This window comes from Emys orbicularis, chromosome 3 (genome assembly GCF_028017835.1).
Source record: "Emys orbicularis isolate rEmyOrb1 chromosome 3, rEmyOrb1.hap1, whole genome shotgun sequence".
Lineage (NCBI taxonomy): Eukaryota > Metazoa > Chordata > Testudines > Emydidae > Emys > Emys orbicularis.
The window spans coordinates 143036243-143063651 of record NC_088685.1 but is presented as its reverse complement, the minus strand read 5'-3'; the positions used below and the strand labels follow the sequence as shown (position 1 = coordinate 143063651).

Here is a 27409-nt window from a genome sequence, read left to right as displayed (position 1 = left end):
AACCTCCCCAAGGCTGCTTTAACCTTTCTGCCTGTGTGGGGCAGCTGCCCCATCACACAGCCATTCAGTGTCTCTGCCTAAAAGCTTGGAGACAGAGCCCTGACTGTCTGAGAGACTGCCAGCCTTTCTATACTAGTTCTTGGCTTTAATTGTTTTATAGTTTAGTCAGTCAATAGATATAAACATAGTTATCTGACTGCTGTAATCCTTAATGTCTTAGATTTTTACTCATTGCCGGTTTGGTGTCATCCAGTTCTCCTGGATTCAAGCACTGCCCCTCATGCTAGAGATTCGCACATTCCCAGTAAATATGCAGTTTGTAAGTCCTTCAGTTCTTGTGCCAGGAAGGACACAGAGAGAGAGAGAGAGAGAGAGAGAGACAGGCTTGCCTTCAAGTCTTTCTGATGACTGAGTCCATGAGACCTACTTCTCAACTGGGCTTGCTAGACACCCCCTCCCCCCCATACAGGGACCTTTGGAGCCCAAGAGAGCAAGTGTAGGGTCTCTGCCTTAAAGAGCCCTGGTGGTGGCAGCCCAGACCACAAATATGAAGACGACATCCTCTTTGGATAGACTGCAAGGGACCAGGAGCCCCATAGGTAGGTCACTTACCTAGGCTTCCTTTAAGAGGAATACCTCCCCGTGGCACCAAAAGTCCTCTAATACTGGGTGGCTTAGAATGGTTCCCACTGAATTTCACTCTCATGCCAATTCCAACCCAATGGCACCGAAGTGCCTGGCATCAAAATACTCTCCTTTGGGAAAGACCTCTGCCTAACCCCGGTGCCGTCTGTCTCTGTGGCCCCAATGCCCAATCCTCCTGGCACTGGAGCCAGGTCAGCTGGGTCTGCACACTAAGGTTCCCTCCTTGACCATGTCAGACATTGTCATGGCACCCCAAGAAAATCTGGTTCCAGGCCATCTGTTCACGCTACCTCATCTTACGGCAGCATAGATCTGCAGATACATCTGAAATTGCAGTCTTTCTTGGTGTCAACTTTAGCAATGCTGGGGCACCCACTCTATGCACAGGTGTGGCACTGTCGGTTTCTAAGACATCAAGGACCACAGCTCGGCCCCTGGATTTCAGTTTTGCATTATTCTCAGCATCTTTTAGAGTTGGAGAGTGAGGAAGATCCATACCAATAGTATCTTTACTCAACATTCTACAGAGAGTCCAGCACTCTTCACAAGAGAGCTATTGGGAGCCTCAAAACCATGACCCATGGTTCCTTACCCCCTGGTCTCCAGGCTGTTACCTGCCAATGCCCCATGGTCCTTCTGGGGATCCTGGTCTGCTCAGAGCAACTTTAGCCAGAGGGAACAAACAGCACTGCCAGAAGGTTATTTCACCCACAGTATTGGCTCTACAGACTTCCCAACCATCCCTCCTGGCTCTGCTCCAATCACAGGTAGAGGAGGAAGAAATGAAAGAACAGGCCTAGAGGGGAACCTCCCAGTCTGGGTGACGCCATCCTCCTTGTCCCTGATGATGCTGTAATGCCACAAATGACCCCAGAGTTGGATGATTGCAAGGGTTTCCAAGACCTATTACAAAGGGTGGCTGGGGCCCTCCAAATCCCTACTGATGAGGTACAGGAGCAGACACATAAGTTAGTGAACATACTCTAGGCCTCTCAATGGTAAAAATAGCCCTCTCCCTGTCAACAAGGCTATAATGGACCCTGCCAAAACTCTGTGGCAGATATCTGTTTCAGCACCCCCTATCTTTCATATGGCATATTGTAAATACCATGTGCCTCCTAAGGTGTGGAATTCTTTTACATACATCTTGTGCCATCCACCCTTGTTGTTACAGTGGCAAATGAAATGGTAAAACAATTCAGGCCCACACCAAAGGAGAAAGAGCCAGAGAGACTGATTTATGTGTTTGAAAAGCTTTACTCCTTGGCAAGCCTACAGTTCCATGTGTCCAATTACCAGGCCATATTGGCCAGGTATGAGTTCCACATATGTTAGAGACTGTTTGCCTTTGTAGTAACTTGCCAAATGAGAGTCCTGAGGAATTTATATTGCTAGTCAACGAGGGCCAGCTAGTATCTAGGACAAGTCTGCAAACAGCACTAGATGTGATGGATAGGCTGCCACATCTATGGCAATGGCAGTCATTATGCAACAGGAATCTTGGCTTCTGGGACTGAGGTTCCCCAGAGAAGTCCAAACAAAAGTGGATGATCTGTCCTTTGAAGGGGTTGAATTATTCAGTTCCAAGATGGATGAGGCACTCCATATGTTGAAGGACTCACAAGCCACCTCACATTCCGTCAGAGTGTACACACCAGCTCCTAAGAGAAGATATATCAAACAGCCTTATACTTCACAGAGACAATTGTGCCATCCTTCTATCACCAAAGGATGTTGGGACCACCCAGAAAACATCAGTGCTTCCACAGGAGGAAACCACCCACAGCTTCCTCTGACACCAACCAAACCTCGGAGTCCTAGAAATACTCGATTTGATGGGATGATCAAGACATGTCTCGTGTGTGACTCCTGACGTTTCAGTCCTTCCCTTCAGAAATCGTTTAGCTCACTCCAGGCACCCTTGGTCCCTTATCACTACCAACCAAAGAGCCATGGAGACACTAACACATGGGTACTCCACCAGATTTCAATGGTGACTACACCCAACTCCCCTTCCCCATCCCTTTTCATGGACCCTTCTTAAGAGAATCTTTTACATCAAGAGATCCTCATGTTCCTCTCTCTTGGAATGATAGACTACACAATGCAGGGGGAAAGGCTTTTACAGCAGCTATTCCCTTATTCCAAAGAAAAAGGGATCCTTCTTTGATGCTTAAATCCTCAATACGTTCACAAGTTGAAGCTCAGGGTGGTCACCCTCACCTCAGTGATCCTGACTCTGGACTCAGGAGACTGGTTTGCTTCTCTCGACCTTTGGGATGTATCCTTTCACATCTCCATCATTCTGCCTAATGAGAAGTATTTACAATGGGCCAGGACCACTATCAGTATTGAGTGTTGTCCTTTGCACTCTCCATGATACCAAGTGTATTTACTAAGTTGCTATCAGTAGTGGCAACTTTTCTGAGAAGATGCAACATCAACATGTATCCTTACTTGCACAATTGGCTCATATGGGGGAAATCTCAGCAGGCCTCTGAAGCCTTCTGCACCATAGTCTTTCAGATTTTAGGCCTAAAAGTCAACAAACAGAAATCAACATTAACTCAGGTTCAGAGGATTGAATTAATTGGTCCAATCCTAGACTCCTCCACAACCAGGACCTACCTACCTCAGGACAGATTCAAGAACCTGTCCACCCTAATTTTCCAATGGGAGGGAAACCTATGTACCAATGAAAGGTTGTATCTCCACACTTCTCGGTCACATGGCCTTTTACATTTTTGTTACACTGTATGTCAGACTTCACTTCCACTGCTTGCTTCAAGGTGCTGGTTTACACATCCTCCAAACATCACCTGGATATGCCTTGTGTTATCCCACCCTTGGTTCTATCTTCACTGAAATGGTGGGGAAAAAACCCAATGAATCCCTGCAGAGGTGTCCCCTTCATGGTATTGGATGACAGGGACACCCAGAACACAGACACATCCTTGTTAGGATGGGATACCCACTTGGACAAATTAAAGATATAGGGTCTATGATCCCCAAGGGAGAAGAGAATGCACATCCTATAGCTTTCCTATAGCTCAGAGCTGTAGGGAAGGCCTGCCCTAATAGAGGGGCAGTCACTGCAAATCATGTCTGACAACATGACCACCAAGTTTTATATCAACAAACAGGGTGGAGCCAGATCTCTCCCATTCTGCCAGGAAGCTGTCAGGCTCTGGAATTGGTGCATGAAACATTGGCTATCCCTGGTGGCAGTACACTTATCTAGACAGTGGAACACTTTTGTGGACAACCCCAGCAGATACTTCCTCACAAATTATAAGTGGGAGATTAAAGACAAGATACTGGAGGACATCTTCATGGACTGGGGCAATCTGAAGATGGACCTCTTCATCACTCACTATAACAAGAAGTGTCCGAGATTTTGCTCGAGAGGTAGAATGAGCTCAGAATCCATAGTTGACGTGTTCCTGATAACATGATCAGGAGACCTTTTGTATGCTTATTCCCTAACTCTTCTGATTCTCAGAGTGCTCTGCAAACTCAAATAGGACTCGGACAAGCTAATCCTCATAGTTCCAATGTTGTCCAGACAATTTTGATTCAGAGATCTGCTGAACCTATCAGTATCCCAACCCAAAATGTTATCTATTCCCAGATCTCCTAGTTCAAGTAAGTAGTTGAGTACTTGAGGAATCAAGGAATGTTGTGGTACCACTGATTTTTGATGACACCAGTGGGAAAACCTTGTTCATTTTTTCAGGTAGGTTTGCCTTACTCATTTTTTTTTTCTGGTGCTTATTAGAATTTCTGTAACTGGAGAGGAGCAGGCCTTCTCTATCAACAACACCCGTTCAGATGCCATGCTGTAAGATGTAGGGACGCTAGGCTGAGGTGCAGGTGTGGTAACTGAAAGATGATGCAGACAAGTAAAATAAATTGTATGGGTTACATAAACTTAAACATATTGCGTGTAGCCTAGGGAAATTTGGAAAGGGGGGACAGAGAGAAAACCTTCCTAGAAATCATTGAAAGAAAAATGGATGTAAAACATCTTAAAATTATAATGAATGATGTTTATTTATTTCAAGTGTGGCTTATTTCTGTTTTCATGTAGTACTGTGGTGAGGCCACCTACTTGAAACGAAGTTCTGAACTGTGCATTTATATCTAGTGGGTTAGTTGATCCCATGATTTTTAAAATCAATTATGATGTTCTGTGAGGTACATAGCTTAAGAATGTTTTAATTTAAAAATTAAAAGTAAATTGGCTAGATCCTTGGCAAGGTACAGAGATGCTGAGCACTCCTAGCAGGATAGAGGACAAAGGTGGCTTTACGATGGCTGGTTCAGTTCCAGGCATAATTTAGAATAGCCTCAAAGATGATCTAAGTTATACCTTGGGGACCATTCTTGCAGCCCAAAATAGGAACACCCGTGTCCCACTCCCCTTCTTCTGGGACCTTCCCTTATACCAGGGCCAGGGAAGAGGGTGAACCTCTATGCTGGCTTTTTGCCATCTGGAGATTCCATTTAGGTAGGTTCAGAGAGTGCAGAAATACTTATTAATGCTCCCTCCAAATGCCGTGCTTTCTGCCTCCCTGTGCACTTGAGGGTATAATAATCAACACTGTCACACAGGTTATTGTTTCTCATTGCTTGATTAGCCATCTTCAGAATACTTGTTCTGCTGTATTTTAATTTTATGATAATGATAGAAATTGAGACTTGTATTAAATAGACTGTGAAACTTTTTAGCTGTATCCAAAATACTACTTAAACTTTTAACAATATATTATGGTGAAGCAATGAATGAAGATAATATTCTATTGTAGTAAGTCATCCCAGATAACATGTAGGTGTATTTTTGACAATATTTAAGAACATCATGATCTTCATTTACCAAACTTAAAGTGCCATCAAGAGCTGGATGGACGCAGCATATGTTTTCTTGGAATATTTGCTCACATTTTTAATAAAAATTTGACTGTGCTCATACAGTATGTGTGTGTGTGTGTGTGTGTGTGTATATATATATATATGTAGGCTTTACATTTTTGTCATTCTAGTAAATGAGTTTACTATAGGAATGTTACCTACATTTCCAATTTTAAATGTATTTTGCAGAATATTTGCAAAAAATTAACATATTTGCACCAGAAATCCAGTTCTTAACTATGTTATCCCTTCAGGGCACAGAAATAGACATTTGTTTCCAATATTATGTAAATGATCAAAATCATCCATATTTTGAATATTTGTAACAGAGTGCTTAGGGACAAGGCACAAACCAAGAACTATCTGCAGAAGTCATTCAGAGATTAATAAATTAATCTGATAAAAATCACTGTTACCTCACAGACAATCACAAAGAGGAAGATGTTAGGCAAATTATTCATTTTGAATTATCTACCCACCTAGCGTTATGGAAGAAGGAAGAATGTGGTGACAACTATTCAGCCAGAAGGCCTGCCCTATTTTTTTGGTCAGGTGAATTGATATATTTCAATTAGGTTATAACAAAGACTCATTTTAAAGGATTTTCAAGAAAATCTGCCAGTCAGTTGCTGAATAAGTGTCTAGTTTAAGGTACCTATTTCCAAAAGATTGATTGATTCTCTTGTACCTTATTTATATTATAAATTAGTATACAATTAACTGTGCTTTTGGAAGGAAAAAGGGAGATGTAAGCCTGAATTTTAACATTATTTAGATGAAAATCTTGAATCCCTGAATTGACTAGCGAGGGGTAAGAGAGGCAAACTTGACAACAGTTAGGCCGCTGGTGTGCTGAGACCACTGCCTACCTTGCTGAACAATATAGTTTCGTTCCTTTTTACTCCCCCATCTGTTTGTATCCATTTGTTGTTTCTTGTCTTATACATAGATTGTAAACTCTTTGGGGCAGGGACTGTGTTTTTGTTCTTTGTTCAGCACCTGTCACAGTGGGGTCCTGGTTTATGTCTGGGGCTCCTAGGCTCTACAGGCGTACAAATAAATAATGACACTATGTAGGGGGAAAATCCTTTTTTTTTTACTGGTAGACCAGGTGGTTGACACTTGTTACCTGACCTGCTGGCCACTTAACTTTTTCTGAGGCCTTCTTTTATGGGTGTGAGTCAATGGCAAACAGTGGTTTTAACTACAAGCTTCTATTGCTTAAAGCGTAATTGATAGTTAATAAGACCTGATTTAATCATGAAGGAGAATGCCAGACCTTGCATGTATTTCTGAAGCCTGTCTGAGTGATCCTTTATTGGCTCAACTGTGTCTGGTTGGATATTTGATCCTTTGTGAATCTAGAAAGTACCAGAGAGAAGGTATGACTAGTCTTTTTCTGTCTAATCTCAGGTCAAGAAGATTCTTAAAAATGGATTCACTTAAGTGTGTCTACCTTGTGCGTCCTTGGATAAAGTGAATATGGGAACTTTTGGTACAGACTAGGCTGCTAGTTGTTAGAACTGCTACCTGAGTGTACTTAGAGCTCTTGTCAGACCTGATATTGGGATTAGCTTCACTTGGGATCTCATGTCTTCTGTGGCAACCATGGGCCTATTGCAAGTAGTTTCTAGCCCTATTAATTTGGCCATGCTATCTTGGATTTGATATTTTGAATGAGAATTACAATAAAGGGACTTTAAAAAAATCAAACTAAACCCTAAATAATCAAAAGCTTTGTCAAGATAGATTATCAACTCCTGCTGGCTCAAATCAGTACCTTTTCTATTTTCAGTGCATTCAGAATCATAGTATACCTATTTTTGTTGTCTGCTCTGAAATTGCTGGACCCCTGAGGTTCCAGAATGTTCTGAGGAGTTTTACTGCTGAGCTACTGGGACAGTCTGAAGATGGAAAATTTGTAACTCTCTCTTGTACACAGCCATTCATACGGGGGCATCCAGACATCTCCTTCTCTTTCACCATTCTTCCAGATGTCAGAGGAGAAGACTACATAGTTTTTATGGAGTATATTTTTGTTAAATTTGCAGAGTGTCTAATTAGTAGCTTTATAAAGCAAAATAAATAAAATCACATTATTTTATATTACTTTGAGTATTTAAAAAAAAATTAAGTTGAATGATTCTTGGTTTCCATTTCTGTGAAACAAGAAGTTCACGACTAGGACATAATACTGTGTTTCTCACTTTTATATTTTAACACTATTTTAGAAAATTTCAGTTTTAACATGCATTTGGTGAACACTGCATGGAAACCTTTGATAAATAATTCTGTTTAGAAACTATTCTAATACTGTATACATGGTATTTTATTTTTCCTCCCTTGTTTTATAATATTAGGGACATTGTATGAAAACAGACTCAGTTCCTTAGCTCATAAATTCTTTGTTTATTCCGTATCTGATGTGCCAGGATTATCAGTTTCTAATATCATTTTCCCCACTGCCAGTAATTGTGATGTCATAGAGGGAGATTGCTATGTGAGGCAGGAAATAAGCAGCAGGAGCATATTAGATACTTAGGAAACAAAGTTTCAGTGTTCATGCAAATATATATAATTTTTTTTACAGGATGGTGGCGGTTACACAGAAAATGAGATAATGCTTGTGACCCAAAATCGTACCTAATTCTGTTTTCTAAATTTTCCATGAGGCACCTGGACCAACAAATATAGACTACTATACAGGCTTAATACAGTGTGTTTTTTCAGGTTGAAACTAAAAAATAAAAATGATGTTAAAGTATAATTGCAGGGAAGTTGTTGATGAAAATGTTTGCATTAATGCTTTATGTATAATTTATATTTTGAAGTGTCTACAAGCTTGAAATAACTGCAAAAACATTTAAAAAGTAATTTAATTTTCATATCCAACACTGTATTAATGTTTAATATTTCAAACTTTTTTTAGCTACCTTTTGGTAATATATATAAATCTATTATTATGTGTTTCTTTTGTGTTTGACCTATGGTTTGGAATTATTTCTTCTCTTTTAGCACTGCATGAAAACACTATGTAGTTTTACTGTAGAGTTTCTTGCCCAGTACATGGTTTCCAAACAGTGAAGTTTTCCATATTTTTAGGACTGTTATTCATTATTCCTTGTTAGTATTTTTAATATAATTTATGGGGAGAAAATAGGGTGCCTGTGTATATCAAGTCACATGAGCTGTCTTATATAGAATAGAAAACTAGCCTGTAGATGGAAACTAATTTGGATTTTGAAGATTAGTTGTGTTTAAAGAATCTGCCAACATGTCCAAAGTAGAAAAGGGGTATATCTAGTGAATGGAATGAATAGTCATAGTCTGCAGTTTAACTCTGCTATAAGTTTTTTTTGGAGGGGTTATTTTATTATTTTGTATTCATAAAAGGCTTATACAGCTACAGAACTTCAGATTCATGCTACACATTTTCTTTACGTTTTATAATGTGTATCATTTAATGACTAATTTTTTTCACTAAATACTTTCAGTTTAAGAAATTATGAAGTGCTGAAAGGGGGACAGAAGAAGAGTATAAAATCAAGTAAATGTATAGTTTATGTACCAAAATTATACCACAAATTTATAGGTTTGCTTTTACAAACCATAAAATAACTATCTGGTATTTTTGTGAAAGACTGTAATATGTTGTGGTTGCATAATGTCATACTTCACTTGTTTGGTGAGTATGCAGCTAAGGACTAGACACTTTCTCAGTTCAGAGGTAAGTCAGGCAATTAATAGAAAGAAAAATCTTACAGTAATATCCGTGTTCAGGTGTCTAAATGATATGTCTCAACAGCTAAAAATAAAATTTGGGAGGAGGAGGTGGAGGTGGAGGGAAAAGTACAGGATGATGCTGTTGCATACTTTTTTCCTCTGGTAACGGAAGGTTAAATGGGTAGCAAGCAGAATGCCTTAAACAAGATTGGTATATTGATTAAAACGCTGATTTAACAGCTCGCCTTCCCCCCTTGGAAGCCTGGAAAAGATAAGCCAGCTGCTGTCTAAGAGTGCTGAGTGTCCACTGAGAGTACACTATCTATCATCACAATATGGTGATGAGAGGTGTTTTATGTTTGTGTTAATTTCCCCCACTAAATCAGTAATTATTACAATCCTGTCCCTGCTGTTTACCCTGCAGCTGTTTTTCCATTTGTCGAGAGAGCGGGTGTTCTCTGAGGACCGCACACGCTTCTATGGTGCAGAAATTGTCTCTGCTTTGGACTATCTGCATTCCGGGAAGATTGTGTACCGTGATCTCAAGGTAAAAAAAACAACAACACAAGTAATCAAATTTTTGTTTTTGCAAAGACTATTGGGACAAACTCAAAGTAATTATAAAGTTACACAGTTTTGAGAAAAGCAGAGTTTGTGTGTGTATGGGGGGGGAGGGAGAAGATTGTGTTTAGTTAAAATGATCAACACTGTCACACAGTTAAAATGCTACACATTAGACCACAAGGACTAGAAAAATATTAAAAAAGAAAAAAAGAAAGCTAAAATTCTAATGCTATTCTTCTGTAGTTGTGGAATCACAGAATATATGGGGTCCTGATTACTATCTCTTTGGAAAATGCTAGAGATTCATTATTTGACTTGAATTCATGTAGTTCACCAGTGTTGAATCAGCATTTTCAGAACACATTTTCTACTGAGAAAATTTAAGGTTTCCTATTCAGAAAAGTAGTTTAGAACAATGTTTTGCTTGTTTACAGTATATATCTGTTGAATTATTTTTAATATCCAAACAAATTCTATGCACACAGAAGAAGCTTTTGGAGAACTACTGTTAGTCATTACTCTGGGGGTAATTACCAGTAAAAATTGTACCAGTTTTCATTCTGGGTCATGAGCCTGAGCTGCAGGTAATGCACAGATAGAGGAAAGCCATAAAATTTTGCCAAACAAACAATTCTGTGATGATTGCAATAGGTCCTCTGGAAATTATGAGAGTCTTGGAAATTTTTAGAAAGTGTTTTTTGCTTTCATTCTGTGGGAAAGAAGTATATTGAGCAAACTCTTACGGTATTTATTGGGGGAGCCTACAGTCACTTTCTTGATGACACAGTAGTGAACTACAGTGCAATTTGTTACCTTGCAGATATAGCTTAGTTAAGGCTTTTTTGATGACATGTAGTATATTAGCCTGTTAAGAAATACTTACGGACTAATTGTGTGTGTTCTTTCTAATATGCAGTTAGAAAATCTAATGTTGGATAAAGATGGCCACATAAAAATTACAGATTTTGGACTTTGCAAAGAAGGAATCACAGATGCAGCTACTATGAAAACATTCTGTGGTACACCAGAATACCTAGCTCCTGAGGTATGATTTAGAATACTTTTTTTCTGTACAATATAAAATGTTTTATCTTTCATTTAATTGCAGTGTATATTATTTGGGTGATCAAAACTGTTGTGAAGAATGGACAATATGTTGGATTATTGTTACTATTACTGTACTATTTCTGTTGGGAAACCTTATCTACCAATAATCATATTTTCAAATTTATGAAATTGTGTGTTTGTAAATATAGCTAAATCATCTGAAATATAATAAAACTTCAGTATCGTCTACAATAGAATAATTGAAAACAGCATCCTTTCTTTATTACATGTATAGTGGTCACACCTAAAATTTTCTTCTGTTTTGAGAAACATTACTAGTTTCCACAGTAGTCCCCATTTTAGGTGTATAGAATATTGCTAATTTTTCATTCCTAGGTACATTTGCAGGGAAACCAGGGTTTTGTTTCTTAGACGCCTAGCTGCTTTCACTGCTTAATCTTCACCAGACAGTGATTATGGTATCACAGAAGAAGGATTGACTTAAATTGAAAAATGTGTAGTAGGATCCTACAGTGTGAAAAATGTGTAGTAGGATTAAGAAATACAGACCTTTTTATGTTTCTGAGGAAAGAACAAAAGAAAAAAATGTTCTTTCTTTCCACATTCTGGCATGGCTAAAACAGAGCTATGATTCTTTCTAGGGGTACCCTGGGTTGTGAGGCACCTCACAACCATGTGCCCTTAGTGTGAGGAAGTCTTGTCTGTGCTTGCTGTGGATCAATTCCTTGACTCCACTAGCCTCTGGCACCACAAGCCCTACCTTCCAGGTTTCTGCAGGCTCTGCTCACTTTGTACTGGTTAATGATACACCAACCCCCAAGTCCTCTGAGCATCCCTCTTGAGAGCCCAGTCCCTGTTCCACTGAACACATGCAGAACTTTCAGATTTGCTACTTCCAAAGGAATAGTATATACCAGCTTATTAGCTTTAACTCAGGATCACCACTCCACTTAATGCACAGTACTTAGATACACTTATTCTTGTTTTCACTATAAATATATTATGAAAGACCAGAGAGTCAAATGATAGTAAGAGAGAATATTGGAAACAAATTGTTACATACAAAACAAAATTATAATACTCTTTCTAAAGCTTAAACGTAACTCCCAAGGACATTCCTGGTCTCATACAAGATAGCTTACCCTAAGTCCTTTTCCCAGCATTTTCAGCCAAGATGACTGAGATCTCCCTTTTACAAGATCTAACCTGCTGGCAGCCTGTCTTTACAGACTGAAGGATACCAAAACATCTCTCTGCACTCCCAGATATAGCAGACCAGAACTTTGATCTTCATCTGAAAACAGGGCTGTCCTCTGTCTGCTGTTTACTTCTTCCTTTTAATTTTCTTATGAAGTCTCAGCAAGCAAGCTCTTCATTAGCATTTGATTTAGTATGCTGATAGACTTCTATTGGAAGACGCACAATATAGATAAGTGTCTCTCATCTCCTTTCTGTAGAATTTTGTCTCTAAAAAGACCTGTCTTTTTAACTACAAGGCCTAGAGAATATTTTCAACATGTGTGTATATAACGCCTCACATACTGTGTTTACATACCTCTCACAGTGATTATAATGAGTGTGCCACAGGTTTTCTTTAGAGACCTTGCATGACATTTGTGGTGAACCCAGGACACCCTGTATTCTTATGTACACCTGTGCCCTCTGCCAGTTGGTATCAAGAGGTCTTTGGGTCACAAGAATGTTATCAGTTTTCCAGAGACCATCAGTCGTTTACAAAAGTAGTAAGGTGCAAAACACATACTTCAAGAATTTACCTCTGTGAGATAGCATACTGCATAGCATAGGCCCTGCAACTTTGAAAAGCAGGTAGGCTCCTTGATGGTTTCACTTGTTAAAGACCAAAGAGCTGACAAGACCTTTCATTCTGCATTCTCTGATAGGATGTCCAGGAGACTGGACCATTTGGGCAGGAAATTGTACTTTTTAGCTGTTTTGGCTATTTGCATAACTAATTATTAAGCTGTGGTGGCTGAATAGGATTAAATCTATGGGATAAGATGCTGTCTGTGATTGATATGCTGCCAGTGACTAACAAATATTCAAGGCTTTGGTTCAGAAAGGTCTGGACTTAACAAAGCATTCCCTTGAGGCTAAGTCTGCAGTCTTGATATGACAATCTGTTGCATCTGCAATTACAATTAAAGGGGTATATTCCTGGCTGCTAAATTCTGGCTTCACCCAGAAGATGCAGGATGAAGTACCTGACTTTCCTTTTGTGGACCCTAATCTTTTTAGACAAAAGGCCATGATCGATACCATGGGGGGAGGGATAGCTCAGTGGTTTGAGCATTGGCCTGCTAAACCCAGAGTTGTGAGTTCAGTCCTTGAGGGGGCCATTTAGGGATCTAGGGCAAAAATCTGTCTGGGGATTGGTCCTGCTTCGAGCAGGGGGTTGGACTAGATGACCTCCTGAGGTCCCTTCCAACCCTGATATTCTATGATTCATGTTGCAACTTCATTGGTGCTCATGAAGTCTCTCCATAGTTGCACATCATCACAGGTCGGTTTTTAAGTTTAGCTTAACAAGAAGGTAGACAGTTGAACTGTGTAGAACTCTGCATAAGAGTGTCCTAGAATTGGATGAACGCTTGCCCTAAATCACAGTGAGAGTCCTTGTATATAAAAATTAGCAAAACCACTTCAGAACAGTTCTATCCACTCCTGGTAGGAACCACAGAAAGCTCAATACCACCTCATGCCCAGCAGTATTGAAGGTACCAGTGATCTTAACAAAATCAGCATGAAGTACATTGTCTTCATCCATAGATGGGAAGAAATCCATGATCAAAGCCCCCACTGGTGTCTATCTCATAACCTGTTTTAAAACGAGACTGACTGAGATCAACGGAATCTGAAGACTGCAGATAGCATACATGTTTGACTACTCAAAAAGAAGGAGGGAGACTGTGTAACTGGCAAAGTTTTGTGTTGTTATTTGTTGAGTAGAGGCCTTACCAGTGTCTCTTTGAGGACACCAGACACCAAACATTCAGCCAAAGAATCTGACAGTTTTTTTTTTTTTTTTAAACCACCAACAGGCATATTATCTCCCTGTTAGCCTTTACCAGCCAAGAGGGACATGGCCCCATGCACAGGTAGTGACTCAAAGTGTTTTCAGCACTTCCAGAACTTTGAGTGTCAATGGTCAAAATTCAGTGAAAGAAAATGTTTTGTTTGTTCCTTCAAGACATTGCCCTATACCCAGGGATGCAGACATCTCTGCCCAAATCAGAGTAATTTTATCAACAAAGTGAACAGCAAATTCCTCACAGAAAGAAAATCTCTCCTCTGTTTTCAAATGGAGGCAGCTTGGATTGATCAGGGTATTGATAATCCAGAACAGTTATTCAGTGTGCAAATTGAGTATGGTGGACAGAATGAAACTTTTCTTCCTTTTCTGTACAGCCATGTTATACATTTTTTTTTTTAATTCTTGATTTTGCAAACAGTTGGACTTGAATCTGAACATCTGCTAGTGGTACTCTAGTAATCTTTCCTGTTATTTCATCTATTGCAAGTTACCTGTAAACCACAGTGATAATTTAAGGCAAAGTTGGGGAATCAGTTCAGGGGAGTTGTCATTTGCATGGTCATGGAAACCCATGCAAATGGAATCCTACTGAGATTGCACTCTTTCTCATATGTAGTTAGTTAGTTAGTTTCCTGTGTTTATGTAAGTCTTTCACAAATAAATAAATAAATAAATAAGCCTTTTAGAAAATAAGTAAATGTGATTGGAAAAAATGTGTAAAATGACAGGAAAATTCAGATGCAGGTATAATATCTGAAACTGCTTTTAACTTGTATGACATTGGACTAGATTTCAGTGTGCCTTTTAAACATTTTATAAGTGAAAAGTCATCCAGCCCCTGCACCTTGGGAACTTAGAACTTCATGTTAATGGCACTCTTGACCCACATTTCCTCTTAATTACCCCCCTTATTTGACTTACGGCCTTTGATCAATTTCTCTACTCAAGACACAAGCCATTCCCTTGACCATATCATTGACAAGAACTGCTCTCTCACTGATCTGCCTTCTGCTGAATTCTGTCTGATCATCTTATCTCCTTCTCTGTATTGCTCACTTGCCCCATCTCTGGCTCACATTCCTTCTGTTATCTCTAGTCCATTGACATTTCTTACTTGTCTCCCTGCCTCTCATTCCTTCTCTTTCTTCACTCTCTTCCATTCAATTCACGATTTCCATCTAAAATTCCATCCTTTCTTCCCAGCTCCTTTGCCCCCTTGTCTGTCAGACTGATTCATCCCACCCACCCCCAACTTCTGATTGCTTTGCTGCATGTGCAGACTTCCTCCACTATGAGTTTATCATCCCTTCATTCAGTTTAGCGGTCTTCCTTGCAAACCAGATCTGCTTCTACACCCTCATTGAATTTCACTATAAGTGTTAACAACCCCAGTATCCTCCTTCTCCCACAGATTAGGAGTTTTGCTGTCATTTTAACCCCTCCTCTCCTCGTACAATGATCATTAAATTTTGTTGGTTTCATCACTACAGTATTTTTAAATCCACCTAGTCCTCACTGTTCACAGCACAAAACCCTTATACAAGCCTTCATTATCTCATGCTTTAACTACAGCAACCTTCTTCCCACTGCCCACTATGATAGACATCAATCATCTATTCAAAACTCTGCTGTGAAAATCATCTGCTTCACTCATCACTGTCCAAGTTCAACCCAGTTCAGAATCCTGTCATTGTCTCTGTTGCTTTCCCTTCTGAAATTCAGGCTCCTAATTTTAACTTTTGAGCACATCTAAAACGTAAATTTTTCTTACATCTGGTCATGTTTTCTTTTGCTCCCTGGTGCCCTCTTTGTTCAGTCCAAGCTCCTTGTTTGACTGTCCTCTTTGGGCCTCCTTTCATATTTCCTTCCACACCCAGAACTTATTTCATAACACGCTGTCATTCCTTAATCCTATCCTCCTTTAAGACTTTTTCTCAAAAGTCACTTGTTATAAGTTTTTTTAATCAACCATAGGTTTATATATATTTCATAATACAATTCCATGTAACCCAGAAGACATTGGCTGTATTCACCCAAGTGAATGCCTGGTCTCATTGTCTGCACACCCATATGTACACCCCAACTTCCTTCTGTTTTTGTGATCAACTCCTGTTCTTTTTAACTTAACTTAGATTGAGTCATTGCAAGATCATTGAGGCAATCTTGATTTGTTTTGTAAAATGCTATGCAAATTTTTGGCACTGTATAAATAATATAGTAAATAATGTTCAGCCCTGGAACTATTGGAAGATAAATGAATTTGAGGAAGAGGGGACAAATTTTGGGAAAATAGGTTTTGAATTTAAGGTTTACATTTATTAGTTAACAAGGAGCCTTCAGAATAGGAATGGTGCTAACTGTTGGGAAAAATAATGTGCAAAGAACCTTGGGTTTATACTTTCGATTGCAGTGTGGTAAAAGTGAGAGCTGGAGGGTTACCATGGTAGACTGTATACAAAAAAATATTTTTGGCATACTGGCAAGAATTGCTGTTTGAAAACAGAAGATGAGTGACACACAAACATTGTTTTTCCTCAACATAACAAATATTTTAAAAATAAAGCAAATAGGATATTTGGTTGAATTGATGAGGGATAGAAAAATAAATTAAATTATATCATAGTGAATAATAATGTGCCCTTCTTTGCAGTATGTGTCCAAGTCTGGTTGCTTCACTGTAAGAAATACTCTAGACCTGGAATTGTTAACTGTAAAATTATTTTAGTCGATTTTCAAAATCTGTAAAATGATTTTACCTGAAACATTTACTAAATTTGGGGCCAGTCTGGCTCTGCAGCATTGGCTGTGAGCATGCTCATGCTGTTGTAGAGGGCAACAGGCAATATCTCTGGCAGTGCATCCAGACTCCCACTTGTTATCATTGGGAAGCAATGATAAGTCCTGCTCCTGCGGGGTGCTTAGTTCTTCCGTGAGATGCTCTCCACTTCTGTTGATTTCCAAAAAAGAATGAAGGAATGCAGCATCTCAAAATTGTGGATGTTGGCATGAGTGTACCTGTGAGCTCACAATGCTTTCACTTGGCAGCCTGAGAGGTCTGTAGTGGGTGAGGCAGAGCATGAAAAGCATACCTGAAACCCCGGCAAGATGAAAAAGTCAACTAAAACATATGCAGATATAAACAATTATATACAATGTATATCAGATATGTTAAAGGTCTAGAAATGGCAACAAAGACTGTTAGTGGTAGAGTTGTGTGAATACTGAAGAACATTTTTTGCTTGCAAAAAGTGTAATTTGCTTTGTCTATGTTTGCATCTCTTTTGTGTTCATTTTCCATTAATATTGTATCAAGTGAATTTACAAGCAGGAATGTATGCTTATCCTCATTATCCGGATATGCCCTAGCTGATGGGTACAGACAGAGTTCTGGAAACCCATATCTCCTCCATCCCAATGTGGTGCACTCCTGGCAGTTTCCAAATGCTTTGTGCTTGGTGGAAGCATCTGCTACACTCTTAAAAAGTTGTGTTGTGTTTCCAAATACTTCTTCCATATTACTCAGCTCCATTGGCTGGTAAGAGAGAGGCAGAGCTCTGCCTCCTCTCTTCTGCCCCTCCTAGTTCCCTATGAGATTTCTTGCACCACTGTCAGTATTAGACTCCTGTGTTTTCTTGCTCACTAGGAATATAAGGAGGACCTAGATTGTGTCTACCCTGGGTTCAAAATAGGCTCTTTCCAGCTCCCCACCGCATCCTTCTAACATCAGTGCAAGGTTAAATTCAATCAGGTCAAATGCATAAACTCCTGGGACCATAGATCTGTATTTGGCCTGGCTGTCATGGAAGATAAATTTTTTAATGTGGTGCTATTTAGAGTCTCAGCTTTTGCTGTTGAGTTAGCAATACCTGATCAACTTTCCAACTGTAAAACAGTTTGGAAATCAAATGTAGCTCACACTCAAGACCCAGCAAAATTAAAAGTGTTAAGTACGTTTTGGCAGTTCACTTTTATTATGCCCAGTCCTCAAATGTACCAGCAGACAATCATCTGAATGTTAGTTATTTTTCACATGCTTATGCGATCACACAAAAAGTACACGCTAAAAAGAAGCAGATGGTGACAGATGGGGAAGGTTGAATAAGGTGGTTTTGGAAACCTAGAGAAATGCACTTCTGTAATAGTGTAAAAATAAAAATTTATTTGATCGCCATGTTAGAACTAACAAAATAGAATTGCAAAAAATACTTGATTGTAAGAAAACAAATGAATTTATCAATATTCAGTTTGTATTTAGAAAAGTATATGCAACATTTTTATCTTATCCAAGAATAATATATTATTTTTATTGGCCAAATATTTTAAAAAGTGCAAATTTTATTTTTATTCCTTTTATAGAGATCCATGTTTAAATTAATCTTTCATTTTCTCACATCAGGCATTTTCTTATAGTGCCTTTCTTTAACGTACTGGCTAGAGATATTGGTGGTGTGTTAGAATGAAAAAATATTTTATTTCAGGTATAACTGGAAAGATTGTATCCACTACATTGTGATACTAAATATGCATATGTGTATATATGTTTGTGTGGGCATATGTGTAAAATATGTAAACTGTAAATTGTTTGTCAAACCAACAAAACCCTTGAAACTCAAAGCTAAAGCTGTCACAAATCAGCATTAACTCCTGTATAGCATAAGTGAACAAAATGGAATCAACAGCAATGACAATTTAGACCAGCTGAGGATCTACTCCAATATGTTTCATGTCCTTACATTTGTTTGGTAGGTCCATAACTTAACATTTAAAATACAGTCATTGATATTCATTTAATTTTAAAAACAAAGATTCTTCTTTGAGTGATGGTCCCTATATGTATTCCACATGTGAGTGTGCATGTGCCCCATGTGCCTAAACCCAGAGATTTTTAGTAAGCAGTGTCCATTGGTCCATGCATGCGCAGTTCTGAGGGCAAAGGGGGGCAATGAGTCCTGGTGCCTCTCCAGTTCCTTCTTACTGCCACATGGCCTGGGTCAGAATCTTCTGTGTCCACAGTTTCTTTGCCTTCGACTGCTTCAGTCTGTAAATACATTGTAAATAGTTTTAGTATTTTATTCTTTTACTCTTTTAGTCTTAAGTATTAGTTAGTTAAGTGTCCCCACCCCTGCCCCGGGAAAATCCTCCTTGAAAGGCTACGATTATTCCCAGAGTTCTGGGGTCCAAGAATTGCATTTCCTGCCTTGCTCATTTTCAGTGAGCACCGAACACTAGTGCTGCTTTTATTCTCTAGGTGAGGCTCACATCTCAGCTAAGTGCAGCATTTGCTGCTCCTTCCCTCACAAAACCTGTGAAGGTTGAGAGCTAAGACTTAGAAAACATCTGATGGAAGAGGCTGTGAGACCTCAATGAGATCCGGGCTAGGGAGACCTCCCTGTACATCAGCCTCAATCAGTAGGGAGCACCACTCTGAGCACTACCTCATGAGTTGAAACTAAGACTTCCAGGCCTCAGGAGAAGGCTTCTCATGAGAATAAGGGGTACGCTTACAAGCATAGAGACAAACCACCTTCTTCCAAAGCTGCCTTGAAGAAAAGAGATCCCTCCCCAACTCCTTCAAAGTCTGGAGAGTCCATGTGCAGGGATCCTAAAGATTTAGGCCCTAATTAACTTTTTCAGCAGGAGAAAGTGGAGTGAAGGAGCACATATCCGTCAGTTCCAGGTCTGGTTCTGATGTGCAAACTGAAATACAAACATTCACTGCCACTCCCTTTGACATTCAGACGAGACTCTGTGCCAGTATTGATATGGCCCCAGAGGGATCCAGCTTCCTCTGTGACCAGAAAGCATTGGATGTGATGGCTCCACCAACTGACTCATGCTGTACCCCTGGGCAGTCTGAGACTGATGTCTCCCTGGAAGACATTTTTGTTCTACCATATCCCCTCTCCTGCCTCCTTTCAGGTCTGTCTTTATTTGGAGACATAGTTACTTCTTAGGAGGAAGTTATTTCAAGGACGTGGAGCCACTCTTCTCTCCCACCCACAAGCCTGAGTACCAAACCATCGGTACCATCAGTTCCACAGGTACTTTGGGATCCAGCTTTTTCATTTAATGAGTCAGAGGTTCCAGAAGAGCTGCTATCCTATCATACAGAAACGGGCGGGACAGAAGCCCTCGGAGATTGGGGCTCCATGCTCTGACCAGATATGATTTTCCAAGACACAGGTGGTACCCAGTGACGTGAGGTTGTCCTCAGCCAGTTGATCCTTCATATTGGAGTTATTGGGGCCCTTGGGATTCCTAGTCTATACACCTGGGATCAGTACACGAGGCCAACACCAACCAGCCCCATCAGAGTAAGCTGAAGATGAAGTTGAACTGTATTCAATGATTCTGGGAGCAATTTCATCATCTTCACCAGATGAGGTGGTAACCCCATCTTTACCATCTCTGCCTGATGACTACAGGAAATATCAGGAGCTCCTACAAAGGTTGGTGTCTGAGCTCCAAGATGCAGCTTGAAGAGGTTCAGGAGCCATAACATAGATTGCTGGACATCTTGCAAACCTCGGGTCCCAGTTGAATGGCCCTCCAGATCAATGAGGCCATGATGGATCCAGCTAGAACAGTGAGGCACACTCCTGCTTCTTGTGTTCCCACCCTGATTAGGGCTGAGAAGTTCTACTTCATTCCATCTAAGGGGGCAGAGTTTCTTTTCTCTCACCGACTGTCCATCTCTTTAGTGGCATAAGTAGCCATCTAAAGATCCAGGCTGCAACACCTAAAATTATACCCTCGAACAAGAGTGCCAAACAGCTTGACCTTACAGGAGGAAAGGTTTTCTTCTCCATCGCTCTCCAATTTAGAACTTCAAATTATCAGGCCCTTCTGGCTAAATACAACTTCACTAATTATGCAAAGTTGTTGAATTTTAAGGATCAGGTCCCTCAGGAAGATAGAGCTAACTTCCAGTCCTTAATTGATGAAGGCAAATTAATAGCTAAACCCTCTCTTTAGGCTGCAGTATATGCCACAGACTCCGCTTCCAGAGGAGTGGCTACAGCCATTGTCATGAGGAGAGATTCCTGGTTTCCCTAGAGAGGTGCAGAGTACCATTCAAGATCTGCCCTTTGATACAGTTAACCTGTTGAGTGAACAGATGGATGAATCTCTCCACTCACTTGAGGACAACACTTTGTTCTCTGGGTATCTATGCCCTTGTCCCAAGGGGTGCAAAGCAAGACCACCTCCTCAACCCCTTTACCACCACCACTCCCACCACACAACGGAGGGTTCAAAGGCACAGGTACACAGTTCCTGCACCATCCACTGCCACACCTCACTCTACCCCACAACCAAAGAATTTCTTTTGATGAGACTGTCAAGACCCATGTCCCTTTTAGTGCCATAATATCAGCCCCTCAATTTTTTTTTGAGGCCACTGTACCCAGTTTCCCCACAACTTGAGGGCTTTAACAACAGACAAATTGGTGTTGGAAATTATTCACTGCAGCTATCTGATTGAGTTTCTGTCAACCTGTACTCAAAAAGCTCTTCCCAGTTCCTTTTCAAGGACTAATCTCATGAGGAAATTCTTCAACAAGAAAATGACTGATTTCTCCTGGGGAACCATAGAAGAATTCCACCTGAGCATCAAGGGAAAGGATTCTACTCCCCACACATCTTAGTCCTCAAAAAGAGTGGAGGATGGGGACTGATTCTTGACCTATGCTGACTAAATGTATTCATCTGAAAATTAAAATTCTGCATGGGGTTACATTGATGTCAATAATTCCCTCTCTGGAAGAGGGCACATGCTTTATGTTCCTGGCGTGAAAAATGCATACTTTCACATAGTCAGTCACCTGGCGAACAGAAGGTTTTTCAGGCTCCTCGTTCGTCAAGACCATTGCCAATTCGGTCCTTCCATTTGGGCTAGCTATGGAACCCCTCTGTCTTTACAAAAGTCTTTTCAGTGATGGCTGTTGAATGAGAAGTAATGGATTTACTGTCTTCCCACACCTCAACGACTGGCTTGTGATGGGCAGATTATACAAGGCAGTCCAGTTTGCAGCCTGATTCCTGCTCCGTCTACTACCTTCCCTGGGAATTTGTGTCAACCACAAAAAGTCCATTTTGACTCCCTTGAGGTCCATAAATTTCACAGGAGTGACCCTGCACTTGACTACAGCAAGATCCTGTCTTCCTATCAAGAGATTCCATGCCATGGGCGATCTCATAAAACAGGTAACCCTCAGACTTCAGTCAGAACTTGCCTTTCCCTCCTTGACAGCATGACCTCATGCACACATGTGACACCATTTGCCAGGATCCTTCTTCATTCCTTGCAAACCTGGCTTCAGTCTGCCTGCTCACCAGAAAAAGTCAACATCAGTGCCAAAGTAATAATTTTGTTCAAGGTTCTGGCCTCTCTCATCTGGTGGACAAAGCCAGAAAATGTTTGAGTAGGGACCCTTTTGCTCACGCCTACACCTGAGGTGACTGTCATTACCAAGGCCTCCCTCTTAGGTAGGGGAACTCATATGGATGATCATATTGCACAAAATCACTGGACCCCTTGGGAGTCCAGGATATATTGCCATTTACTGGAACTAAGAGCAGTCCGTCAGGCCTGCAGCCAATCCCGGCATATCCAAATAATGTAAGGCAATATGACAACCTGTCTCCTATATAAACAAGCAAGGGAGAACAAGATCCCTTCCTTTGTGGGTAGAGACAGCCAACCATTGGAATTGGTGTTTCAGACATCATATAACCCTTTCTGCAGCATAATTACCAGGAGTGCAGAACTCCCCAGCAGACATTTTTTCATGGACTACAAGTGGGAGATTCACAATTTGGTCCTGAATAAGGCTTTTAATCAGTGGGGAATGCTGTCTTGGGACCTTTTTGCCTCTCAGGCAAACAAAAAGTGTCTCCTGTACGGCTCCAGAGCAGCTCTAGACAGGGGCTCAAAGTGAGATGCCCTTATGCTACCATGGAAGGATCATCTCAGGTATGCCTTCCCTCTCATCTCATTAATACCACAGGTTCTGTAGAAAATCAAAACAGGGCTTGGGTCATCCTTGTTGTGTCCAGCTAGCTGAGATGGTTCTGGAATAAGGAACAAGTGAGACTTTCAAACCGTATGCCCATCAACATCTGACCATTTCCGGACCTGCTAACACAACACAATACCACTATCAAACATCTCAATCCAGAGCCACTGCAACTCAAGGCGTGATATTTTGATGGTGTAGACTTCTTCTTTCATATGGCTTGGGTAGGTAGCAACAATTACAAATTTATATCTGGATTTGATAGCCAGTACATTGCCACAGCAGTGAGCTGGTGAATGTCCTTCAAGCCTCTGGCAAAAGAACGAAGGGAACACTCAGATATGATGTGCTCCATCGTTTGTGCCTGGTGACCACAGTTGCATACAGGTGTTTGGCTAATTTTCCATTTAAAGAGGGTTTGTCACATCTATGAGATGTACTGATACAATTCAATCTGCACCAGTCTTTCCAACATAAATCAAAACCCGGTGGTTCCTTGACAGGGTCAACCAAGCTATTTTGTTTTGAGTGGTCGAAATGCTCCATGTGGCTCTCCATTGAGCCTCAGCATTGAAGTTCAGTATAAGGGTCTTGATGCAGTTCCATAGAGATTTGTGGGATTTTAATCTTATCTTTGGCGGGTTCTGTAGGTCATTGGGCAACGGGATCCCCATGTTTGCATTGACATGGTTGAGAAAGTGAGATGTCTGGGTAGCTCTCCTAATCAGTGGAGGCTGGATGTGCGATAGGACTGGGAGGCAGTCGACTGGAGCCAATTTGAGTGTCCCTGACACTATGCGCATGGCGTTATTTAGTTGAGTATCAAGGAGGTTAGTGTGACTGCTGTGAGATGATGCTGGCGCACAGTATTCAGCTGCAGAATATACTAAGGCAATTGTTGCGGTTCGTAAGGTCCGTGGACTGGAGCCCCATGATGTTCTGGCCAATTTCCTGATAAGCGCGACACAAGAACTCACCTTATCATGGTTATTCTCGAGGTGTTGTTGAAAGGTTACATTCTGGTCCAGTGCCCCACCAAGATACTTTGGGTTAGCTTCATGGCTGACGCTGTCACCACAGAACTGTACAATCAGATGTAGAGGATTCATATTTCAGGGCAGTTCAATCCATCCTCAACCAAAGCAGGAAGGATTCTACCAGGAGATGATATTCAGTTAAGTGGAAGTGTTTATCCTCTTGGGCACAACAAGGCCAGGTACCTTCAGAGTCCACTGGGATCCCTGCCATTCTAGAAAATCTATTTACTCTTAAGACCCTCACTGTTATTTCCCTGCGGGCTCATTGAGTAGGAATTAGTGCTTTTCATCCCCTGCATCAATGACCACACCAGCTTCACTCATCTCAGGATGACTAGATTCCTGAAGGGTCTTATTAGATCCTTTCCACCATTCTTTCATGTCTCACAAAACCTCCCTTTGAACCTTTAGCTGCATGTTCTATATTCATTTCACAATTAAAGTTGTCTTCCTAATCATCATCGCATCAGCCAGATGGGTCAGTAAGCTGGGAGCAGTCATGGCAGACCCACTATATATTACATTCCATAAAGGTCTCCCTTTGCTGCCACCTGAAATTCATCCCTGTAGCAATTTCAGAATTTCACAGAAGTCACACCATCCACTTACTGATAGTTTTTTCCAAAACCACGTGCCTCTGATGAGGTGAGAAGGCTTCATTATCTAGCTGTCTGAAGAGCAGTGGCCTTTTATCTGCAAAGAACAAAAGCAGTTAGAAAGACACTTAGACTTTTTTTTGTCATAGCAGAGAGATCGAGGTCAAGCTATGTCTGTTCAGAGACTTCCTAAATGAATCTCTGGCTACATTATCCTATGTTACCAACTAGTTCACCTGAGGTGGTGAGAGCCCATTCCACCAGAGCACAAACAACCATGCTGCGTGCATCTCTGAGAGATGTACCTGTATTAGAGATATGTAGGGCAGCTACCTGAAGCTGCTTAGGCACCTTCACAAGACGTTATGCTTTGGTCCAATCTTCTACTACAGATACAATTGTGGGGATAGCAGTATTACAGTCAGCCATCACTTCTGCGTCCTCGCTCCCACCTCCTGTTGACTACTGCTTGCTAATCTCCCATGTGTGGAATACATATAGGGACCATCACTCAAAGAAAAAATTGAGGTTACTTACTTGTAACTGGTGGTTCTTTGAGATTTGCAGTCCCTATCTGTTTTCCACTACCCGCCCTCCATCCCCTCTGTTGCAACTCATAACTGGATTCACAGTAGGGGAAGAAACTGGAGAAGCACCGGTCCACACTGCCCCTTGTGCCTGGGTTCAAAACAAAAGGAGAACAACTGGGCGTATGCAAACCAACAAATGCTGCTTACCTAAAATCTCTGGTCTTAGGTGCATGATGCTCATGTGTACCAATGTGGGGAACAGAAATGGACCACACATCTTGAAGAACCTCCAGTTACAGGTTAGTAACTTCCATTTCTACCTCATTTATTACAAAACTTGCTTGGATGCAGTATATTTGATCTCATAAACTAAGCAAAATCTAGACTAATGAGTACCTGAATAGGAAACCTCCAAGGAAAACTCAGGAAACTACAGAAAATGGCATTAGTGATTCAGTTGAATGACACCCTTCATATTATTCTGAATCCATACTGAACCACTGCCCTATCATAGTGGTTGGGAGCACTTTGCTGTTAGGTGGTAATTTCTGGATGACACCAAAAACTCCAAGTTCTGACCACTTGTCATCAATGATCTCATGGAATTTTCACAAGCATAGAGGTGTTGGCCTTGTTGTCTTGGCCAAACTGAAATTTAGTTAATTATATTCTGCCTACCTAAATTTTGCTTCAATTTACATTGATTTTTTTAATTTATTTATTCCTAATTTAAATACATTCCATACTATGTAGGTCTCCCAAGGTACTAACATGCATAATCTGGTCACAATACATATAGGAACACAATAATAGTTAGGCAGGTAAGACAAATACTATGTAATGATGTTGCAGTGCGGTGTTGAAGAGCTGGTTTATTGTAGACTGAGCTTCATTTCAGCAGCAGGTGAAGAGATTCTCATGTTTGTGTTATAAATAGGAGTATAAAGTTATATTTGCAGGAAACTGTTTGCCAATCACTTTACAGCAAAATTTTAAGCTGCAAAGTTATTTTTCACTTTGAAGCATGTGAAAATAGAAAAAATTCCATTTTTCCTTGAAATTTTGTCTCCTTTCCCCCCTTTCTGTTATAGTTTGTTATAGTATTGTGGACCACATTGGTCTTTCTCATGCACCTACCTGAGTCATAAAATGAATGCTAATAATTTAAGTGCCAGCATTTTTGTCAGCTTAGCATTAAACTAAGGGGCCTTGAGGTCAATGTGATGAAATTTAGGCAAGGCAGGATACACAGATCAGTAACATCACTTATTTGCAAACAGTAGCAGCAAGATCAAAAGGTCACGCAGCATTGACATGAGAAAATATTTGTACATTTGAACGCTCACAACAGCTCCTACGAGAGTAGAAGAAGAGTTATTCACGGCTTTCTCCCTAGGCCAGATACGAGTGTTCTAATGTAAGTACTTCTGAATCTTCATGCAGTCTGGCTAATCTAACCAGACGTGCAGCCTAATTGTCCACAACCAGTGTCAGACATCTTTCCTCTTAAAGATGTAACGAATATGCTAAAAACACCCAAAAATAAAAAACAAAAGTAGAAGACATTTCAGTTCCACATTCTGTCTATAACTATCTTGTACACCCAGTACTTCAAAGTAGGGATCAGTTTTCTAATATAAACCACATTTTTGTCAAAAACAATTAAATATGACAGTTTCCTATAAAATTAAGATAAGCTTTTATGAATGTAATGTTCTTTTAATTAATTTAGTTCATCAATACTGGCAAACTCTTTTATCATCCGGGTACAACTTTCAATAGGTTCCATGTGATAATGAAAATGTAAGTGTGTCCTCCACCAACAGTCCTTAGTTTTTCTGAGAACTACAAGGTATAAGTAAAAGCCCAAAATATCCCTCTCTCCCCCCCCCCTCCCCCTTTTTTTTTTTTTTTTAAGACACTGGCGAAGGTGCTACATCTTCTCAACAAGAATGGTGAATTACTCAGGAAAAATAATCTTGCAGAAGTATCTGTATTCATTTTTTCTCCAGCTTGTCTTGCATCTCATAGATGGAAGTGTGTGTTATTAAGACTCCAAATAAGGCTATAAATCGCTCAGTTTTCCTAATCTGGGAATAGCTAATGATATCAAACTGAAGGAGGAATCATAGGTTCTGTGGATCTGAAGCCTCCAGTAACTATTTGCTCAGTCACCCCAGCTGAGAAATATCCATGAAGATTATTTTATAATCCTACAATACGAATGTATCTCCCTCTTACTTTATTATCCATTGTCTCCATATTA

General features: G+C 40.4%; 1 protein-coding gene across 2 annotated transcripts in view; it reads left to right on the top strand.

The window, feature by feature from the left end:
* The window catches only part of AKT3 (AKT serine/threonine kinase 3), a 107093-nt gene that overhangs the window by 26048 nt on the left and 53636 nt on the right, over positions 1-27409 (top strand). For both annotated transcript variants that reach the window (XM_065400868.1, XM_065400869.1), the window contains 2 exons: positions 9704-9826; positions 10760-10888. In XM_065400868.1, coding sequence (XP_065256940.1) covers positions 9704-9826; positions 10760-10888 — 252 coding nt within the window. The remainder of the gene's footprint in view (positions 1-9703; positions 9827-10759; positions 10889-27409) is intronic.